General features: G+C 47.2%; 1 protein-coding gene across 8 annotated transcripts in view; it reads left to right on the plus strand.

The window, feature by feature from the left end:
* Positions 1-8,248, plus strand: part of CDYL (chromodomain Y like) — a 423,594-nt gene extending 415,346 nt beyond the window's left edge. For all 8 annotated transcript variants that reach the window (XM_029590585.1, XM_029590581.1, XM_029590583.1 and 5 more), the window contains one exon: positions 7,842-8,248. In XM_029590585.1, the coding sequence (XP_029446445.1) occupies positions 7,842-8,000 (159 nt within the window). In that variant the 3' untranslated portion in view covers positions 8,001-8,248. The remainder of the gene's footprint in view (positions 1-7,841) is intronic.
* Positions 8,249-8,717: the final 469 nt, after the last annotated feature.

The raw sequence follows: 8,717 nt of genomic DNA on the forward strand, positions 1-8,717 counted from the left end.
ACCACTCTTTTCTATTGCTCCCTCGGATTCTGCTCCCCAGACATCCTCCACATAGCTACACCTCTGTTTCAATTGGTGTATCGTTTGGGAGTGGGGATACCAGATTAACGGTAAACCCCTTCTGAGTCAGCTTACCATGGATTCTCACAGGACAAGCAGAATGGTAGTCCTCACATATGGGTGACATCACAGGATGGAGCCCAATCATGGAAAAATTCTGTCAAAATTTCCAGAACTTTGACTGGCCCCTACTGGGCATGCCCAGCATGGCACCAACCCTGCAGCCAGCAGGGGTCCCCCTTCAGTCTTCTTTTTTCCATGCAGCAGTAGCCTTGCGGTTAAGGAGCTCTGCAGAGATTCCTGACAGGAATTTTCCTCATGAAATTACTAAAAGTTATTTTGCCCCACAGGGGTCCCTCCTCTAACTTTTTCAAGCCGCGGTATTCCGGTAAGTTTTTACCCGTTTTCCGTCGATTACTGTCGAGTTTGGCCCTCACGGCCTACTGGCCGTTGACCGTACCGCAGTTATGTTTTTTGCCATGGCGTCGGGGTTCCGTCGGTGCCCGGACTGTAGTCGCACCATGTCCATCACCGACCCCCATAAAGTCTGTGTAATGTGTCTTGGACGAGAGCATGATGTCTTGACCTGCACCAAATGTGCCCTAATGACACCAAAAGGTCGCAAGGCCAGAATGGAGAAGATGGAACTTCTCTTCTGTGCTCAAACCCCGACTCCGTCCATTGCATCGACGTCGTCAGAACCGGCACAGTCAACTTCGCGCCAGCATTGTCCACCGGCCGGTGACCATCCGACATCGACGACATCTCGGCCTTCAACACCCTCTACTCCCCCTCAGGACCGAGGGGATCATAGAGACAAACATCGCCACCAGCATAGAAAGTCTCAGGTCATTGAAGGAGCGAAATCATCGACCTCGCCATCGTCCGAGCCACCGTCGAAGAAACCCCGTACAGAAAAGGCACCGACCTTTTCGGCGACCAGGTCACCGAGGCAACCCTCCCCCGATAGGGCATTGGGAACCGCAACTCCGCCTTTAACGGTGGTCCCTCCGGCTATGCTTCTGCCTCCTTCTTCTGTTCCGGAGCCGGAGCTGCTTGCTCCAGGTCTCCAAGAAGAACTGGACTGGATGGTTCAGGAGGCCATCGACAAGGCAATGCAACGACTCCAGGTTCCTCCGGCACAGGTACCGATTGCGGAACCGATCACCGACCCGATTCCGGCAGCATTGGCACCGCTGCTCTCCAGGATGGAAGCGCTCATAGCCGTTTTTCCACCGATGGACCCTGGGTCACCGATCGTGCCGGTACCCTCCCCGCTTACTCTGTCATCAGGAGGAGAAACACCATTTTGCATCCCTCCTTCGGGAGTTCTGCCTCAGCCATCGATGCCGATACGTCCATCGCCACCGATCCAACCATCGGTGTCGATACGTCCGGCGCCACCGAGCCATCCATCGATGCCTGCACCACCGAGCCATCCATCGATGCCTGTGCTGGTGCCTCCGATTATTCCTTCGATTTTTTCGGAGCCTAGACCAGGACCTTCAGGTATCCCACCATCCCGTCCCCCTCTACATCCTAGAGGGGAAGGTGCTGATCCCTATGATACCTGGACTTATGATTCCTCACCAGACACCGATGATTTGCCTTCACCTTCACCCACTGAAAGTAGAAAGCGTTCTCCTCCAGAGGACCTTTCCTTTATAAATTTTGTGAAGGAAATGTCTGAATTGGTTCCCTTCCAATTACAGACTGAACAGGATGATAGGCATCAGATGATGGAGTTGCTCCAATTCCTGGATGCTCCCAAGGTAATAACCTCCATTCCTATCCACCAGGTTCTTCTGGATCTCCTGAAGAAGAACTGGGAACATCCTGGCTCATTGCTCCAGTCCACAGAAAAGCTGACACTACCTATTTGGTACAGTCAGCTCCGGGCTTTCAGAAACCACAATTGGAGCACCAATCTGTAGTGGTAGAATCGGCTCAGAAGAGAGCAAAGAAGTCAAAGCCTCATATTTCTTTTCCCCCTGGCAAGGAACAGAAGTTTCTAGATGCCATTGGCCGCCAAGTCTACCAAGGCTCAATGCTCATCTCCCAAATTGCCGCTTATCTGCTCTATATTACCCAATATAATAGGGTCATTTTCAAGCAGATACAAGACTTGACAGACTCCCTGCCTCAGCAATTTCAAGATCAGCTCCAAACCCTAGTAAACAAGGGTTTTGAGGCAGGCAAGCATGAGATCAGATCATCTTATATGACATCAGTATGGCATTTTCTTATGTTCTTATTAGTGCAGTTAGTTAATATAGCTGTGTTTAAAAAAGGATTGGATAAGTTCTTGGAGGAGAAGTCCATTACCTGCTATTAAGTTCACTTAGAGAATAGCCACTGCCATTAGCAATGGTTACATGGAATAGACTTAGTTTTTGGGTACTTGCCAGGTTCTTATGGCCTGGATTGGCCACTGTTGGAAACAGAATGCTGGGCTTGATGGACCCTTGGTCTGACCCAGTATGGCATTTTCTTATGTTCTTATGTTCTTCTTCTTATGTTCTTATCTTTGTTACTGCTACAAGGGTATCTGCAGCTGATATTTCGGCGAGAAGGTGGGCCTGGCTTAAGTCTTCCGACCTTCGCCCGGAAGTACAAGACAGGTTATCCGACCTGCCCTGTGTAGGAGATAATCTGTTTGGCGAACAGATTCAACGGACGGTGGCGGAACTTAAGAACCATCATGAGACTCTAAGACAGCTCTCTCTGATGCCTTCTGACTATTCTTCTAAACAGCCCTTCAGAAAGGACTCTAAAAAGTCATTCTTCCACCCGAAGAAGTCCTACCCGCCACCAACCAGATCCCGTGCCACGAGACCCTTTCAAAAAGCACAGTCTCATCAAACACGTAAACAAAAACCGCAAGCAGCTCCTCAGCCAGGGCCTGCTTCAGGTTTTTGACTTCCACCTGGAGAGCAGCAGCCAGCTTCCATTGACTCATATACTAGTGGGAGGTCGATTGTGCCACTTCCATATCATATGGCACTCAATCACCTCAGACCAATGGGTACTGGTGATAATTGCTCAGGGTTACCATCTGAACTTTCTCTCTGTGCCACCGGACTCCCCACCTCTACCGACGTGGAGAACATCTGATCACTCCATCCATCTGGATCAAGAGGTCTCCCTCCTTCTTCAGTCCATGGCAATAGAACCCATACCCTACTCTCAGCAAGGCCTAGGATTCTATTCCCGGTACTTTCTAATCCCCAAAAAATCGGGAGGTGTTCGTCCGATTCTGGACCTACGGGCCCTCAAAAAGTACCTCCAGTGAGAGAAATTCAAAATGGTAACCTTAAGCTCGCTTCTTCCTCTTCTACAAAGAGGAGACTGGCTCTGCTCTCTGGACCTCCAGGACGCATACACTCATATTGCGATAACTCCATCTCATCGCAAATATCTGAGGTTTCTAGTAGGCCCCAAGCACTATCAATACCGAGTGTTTCCATTCGGCCTAGCATCTGCGCCACGATGTAGTTGCAGTCATCCTCAGGACCCAAGGTGTTCACATCTACCCCTATCTAGACGACTGGTTAATCAGGGCTCCCACTCAGCAAGCTGCTCTGTCGTCCCACAATCTAACCTTACACACTCTAATTTCATTAGGATTTCTCGTCAACTATGAAAAATCCTACTTAGTCCCATCTCAAACCTTGTCGTTCATTGGGGCAGACTTGGAAACCTTGCAGGCAAAGGCTTTCCTGCCTCGACAGCGAGCCCTCACTCTCGTGTCTCTTGCACACCAGCTGCAGTCTCAGCACTCCGAGACTGCATACCACTTTCTCATCATCCTAGGACACATGGCGTCCTCAGTTCAGGTCATACCAATGGCCCGTTTGGCCATGAGAGTCATGCAGTGGACTCTACGGTCTCAATGGGAGTCAAAGCATTCAGCCCCTGTCGAACATTGTCCACGTAACAGACTCGCTCCGTCAGTCTCTAGCCTGGTGGAAAAATCAGATTGATCTCCGGCGGGGCTTGCCCTTTCAGGCTCCAGACCCTCAATTAATTCTCACCACCGATGCTTCCAACCTCGGATGGTGAGCCCATGTGGCCAATCTGCAGACACAAGGCTCTTGGTCTCTAGAGGAAGCCAAACACCAAATCAATTTCCTGGAGCTTCGAGCAATCAGATTTGCTCTCAGGGCATTTCAGGATCGCCTCTCAAATCAAGTTATCCTGATCCAGATGGACAACCAGGTGGCAATACAGTACATCAAGAAAAAAGGGAGGCAAGGGCTCCTTCCTTCTGTGTCAGGAAGCTGCACAGATATGGGTGGAAGCGCTCTCCCATTCCATGTACCTCAGGGCCACCTACTAGCCGAGAGTGGACAATGATTTGGCAGACAAACTGAGTCGCATCTTTCAACCACACGAGAGGTCTCTCAACCCCTCGGTAGCGAACTCAATCTTCCAACAATGGGGATATCCTCAGATAGACCTTTTTGCGTCTCCTCAAAATCGCAAAGTAGAGAACTTCTGCTCTCTCATTCGCAGCAAACATTCTCAGCCCAGAGACGCATTCTCCCTCTCGTGGGCAACCGGTCTATTCTACGCATTCTCTCCACTTCCTCTTCTCTCGAAGACTCTCGTGACGTTACGTCAGGAAAAGGGAACCATGATCCTGATAGCACCTCACTGGCCACGCCAAGTGTGGTTTCCAATACTGCAGGACCTCTCCATTCGCAGGCACATTCCCTTGGGAAAGGTCCCACTTCTGATCACTCAAAATGACTGGTACCTACGCCACCCCAATCTTCAAGCTTTGTCCCTGACGGCATGGATGTTGGGAGGTTAATCCTTCAGCCACTTAACCTTTCTGAGCCAGTTTCCCGTGTCTTGATTGCTTCACGGAAGCCTTCCACGAGAAAAGCTTATTCTTACAAATGGAACAGGTTCACGTCATGGTGCTCTTCTCAGTCCCTTGACCCCTTTACCTGTCCAATCACGAAGTTTTTGGCCTATCTCTGGCATTTATCAGAGTCAAGTCTAAAAACGTCTTCCATCAGGATGCATGTCAGTGCGGTAGCCACCTTCCATAAAGATATCGGGGATGTTGCTATATCAGTACAACCCCTTGTAACATGTTTTCTAAAAGGCTTGCTTCACCTCAAGCTTCCACTGCGTCCTCCGGCCCCTTCTTGGGACCTTAACCTGGTTTTGGGTCAGCTCATGAAACCACCATTCGAGCTTCTTCACACCTGTGAACTTCGATATCTCACATGGAAAGTAATTTTCCTTTTGGCAATCATTTTAGCTCGCAGAGTTAGTGAATTACAGGCGCTAGTTACCTATCTGCCTTAAACTAAACTTCTGCAGGACCGGGCAGTAGTCCACACTCACCCTAAATTCTTACCCAAGGTGGTTTCGGATTTTCATCTAATTCAATCCATCATACTAACTATCTTTTTTCCCAGGCCCCATTCCAACCCAGGAGAGCAGGCTCTGCATACCCTTGACTGTAAAAGGGCTCTAGCGTTCTACCTAGACCGTACAGCTGCCCAGAGGAAAAGTACTCAATTGTTCGTCTCTTTCCATCCTAACAAATTAGGGCAGCCTGTGGGTAAGCAGACTCTATCCTCCTGGTTAACGGACTGCATATCCTTTTGCTATCAGCAAGCAGGCATTCCATTTCAAGACCGTGTTAAAGCACACTCTGTGAGGGCCATGGCGACCTTAGTAGCACACCTACAATCGGTACCGCTTTCTGACATTTGCAGGGCTGCCACGTGGAGTTCTCTCCACTCCTTTGCAGCCCACTATTGCTTGGACAAAGCCGGAAGACAAGATTTCATCTTCGGCCAGACTGTCCTTCGTAACCTGTTTACAACGTGGCGTACCAACACCCTTCCGCCTGCTCGTTAGGGTTCAGGATGCCCTCGACCAAATTATATTCTAGTCCTAGTGCCTTGCGCACCTGGATACATTTGGTGCATTTCTCGGACATCTTTAGCTCGGTACTCACCCATATGTGAGGACTACCATCCTGCTTGTCCTGTGAGAAAGCAAATGTTGCTTACCTGTAACAGGTGTTCTCACAGGACAGCAGGATGTTAGTCCTCACGAAACCTGCCCGCCGCCCTGCGGTATTGGGTTCGTTACGTTTCTTATTTTATTTTTCGGCATTGCCTGTAGCTTTTAAACAAGACTGAAGGGGGACCCCTGCTGACTGCAGAGTTAGTGCCATGCTGGGCATGCCCAGTAGGGGCCAGTCAAAGTTCTGGAAACTTTGACAGATGTTTTCCGTGATTGGACTCCATCCTGCGATGTCACTCATATGTGAGGACTAACATTCTGCTGTCCTGTGAGAACACCTGTTACAGGTAAGCAACATTTGCTTTATCCACTGATCAAGCCATCTCTATTTTCGCTAGTCACAGAATGGAACCTATATTTCATGCTTATAAGTCTCATATGTTCTCCATTCGAGCCTTTCCATTCCTTTCATTTCACAGTTTGGCATGGGAAATTCTTTCCCTCATAACCGTCACTTCTGCCAACAGGGTCAGTGAGTTACACACCCTGTTACATACTCATCCGACCCTGCGTTCTTCCATGACCGAGTGGTTTTACGTATTCAACTTCATATCCTTCTTAAGATAGACGTTGCATCTCACCTTACTCAGAATATACTCTGCCCATTTTTCCCAACACCTCTCTCTCACCAAAGTGAGAGGGTTTTTCTACTCCTTGGACAGTAATAGTGCACTTGCATTCTATCTAGATCACACTACGCTCCATAGGAATTCCACCTAACTCTTTCCTTCTGTGGCAAGAGTCAAGCTGCACGTTCCAGTGGGCAAACGGACCTATTCCTCCTAATTGAAGGTCTGTATCTCTTTTCCTACTAACAAGCAGGCATTTCACTATAACACTGTGTGTAACCACACTCTGTTGCGTCTGTCCCAGCCTCAATAGCTTCCCCTCGGCCGCTGCTGCTTGTACATATTTATCAGGCTGCAACCTGGAGCTCTCTCCATACCTTCGCAGCCCATTATTGCTTAGAAACGACTAGCCGGCATGCTCCATGTTTGGCCAGTCCGTCTACTCCTATTCTTTTCGGTTTAACCACCCAACATCCTTCCACCAACCCATTACGGGTTTCAGGATGCCCTCCATTCCAAATTCCACCCCCGTCATTGCGCCTTTTGCGCGTCTTGGGTGCATTCGGTGCACTCTCACGCATCCTCAGCTCTGTACTCACCCATATGTGAGGACTAACATCCTGCTTGTCCTGTGAGAAAGCAAGTGTTGCTTACCTGTAACAGGTGTTCTCACAGGACAGCAGGATGTTAGTCCTCACGAAACCCACTCGCCACCCCGCGGAGTTGGGTCTGTATACGTTTTTACTTTTATTTTAGTTTCGCTTGCGCTTTTAGCTATAAGACGAGACTGAGGGAGACACCTGTGGTTCACAAGGATAATTGCAGGCTGAGCATGCTCAGTGCACTCAGTGTGCCAGTGTCAGTCAAAGCTTTATAGAAACTTTGACAGAAAAGTTTCCCATTCAGGGCTCCATCCTGTGATGTCACCCATATGTGAGGACACACATCCTGCTGTCCTGTGAGAACACCTGTTACAGGTAAGCAACATTTGCTTATTCTTAGGTTCTTTTCCATCTTACATATCTATACTATAGCTTAATAACGTATTCATATGGTACTAATTTATTCTTAGTGGATCTAAAATTTGCCACAGTAATAGTTTGTATTGTTATAATTATTAGTAAAACAAAATATACTAATACAATTATTTTTCCATAGGTACTTGAAGAATCCAAAGCTCTTGTTCGTAATGTTATGAAGATAGACTTAGAGCAAGCAAATGACAAGGAATGTGAAGTATTAAAGAAAGTTTGGGGCTCTGCTCAAGGAATGGACTCCATATTAAAATATCTGCAGAAGAAAATTGATGAGTTCTGAAGGGATAAAATGTGAACATGGCAATGGCACTGGAATTGTATTTACTAGGACATCTGTGGCTGTAAGGTGCCCTACTTTATTTGAAAACATGAAGCAATTTCAACCATGTATCTGAAAGCCTGGGAATGTGATTGGACAATCCATCTTTTGTTACGTGGATTTCAAAGTACTGTATCTTTACAAAAAAGGAGAACTACTTCCTCCTATACTAAAAAAAAAAACAAAAAACCCGAAATGGAATGCACTACCAGACATCTCTGTGAGAGTCCAGTTTTTAAAGACTGGCATATACTGTATTTACAAAACAAAAGAAAGAAGAAAATGGAGATTGAATCTGTGTTGCTTTGTTATCAGTGTGGCAGGAAAATCTAGAATAATGGTTATTTTTTTTCACTATAATATAAAATTGAAACGGGTATCCGCCAAACTTAATGTCACTGCCCATGTCAGTTAAACCCGAGTAAGTACCTTTGTCTCATTGAGAAGGTTGAAATACCTCAAACAAATATATTAGAAATTTCTTTTCTTAATGAGAAATAAACCCTAGAAATGATACATTTTAGTGATATACATATCCCAGACGAGTGTATATTTGTGCTCAGGATTTATGCTCATAAAATGCTTGATCCACTTTTGAGAGCATGTAAAATTCTTACCCAGTTAGCAAGAAAAAAACCACTGTCTTTTAGAGGAAATCTTGTTTTTGCAGTATTAGTG

The sequence above is a fragment of the Rhinatrema bivittatum genome, chromosome 2, assembly GCF_901001135.1.
Source record: "Rhinatrema bivittatum chromosome 2, aRhiBiv1.1, whole genome shotgun sequence".
In the NCBI taxonomy this organism is placed as follows: Eukaryota; Metazoa; Chordata; class Amphibia; order Gymnophiona; family Rhinatrematidae; genus Rhinatrema; species Rhinatrema bivittatum.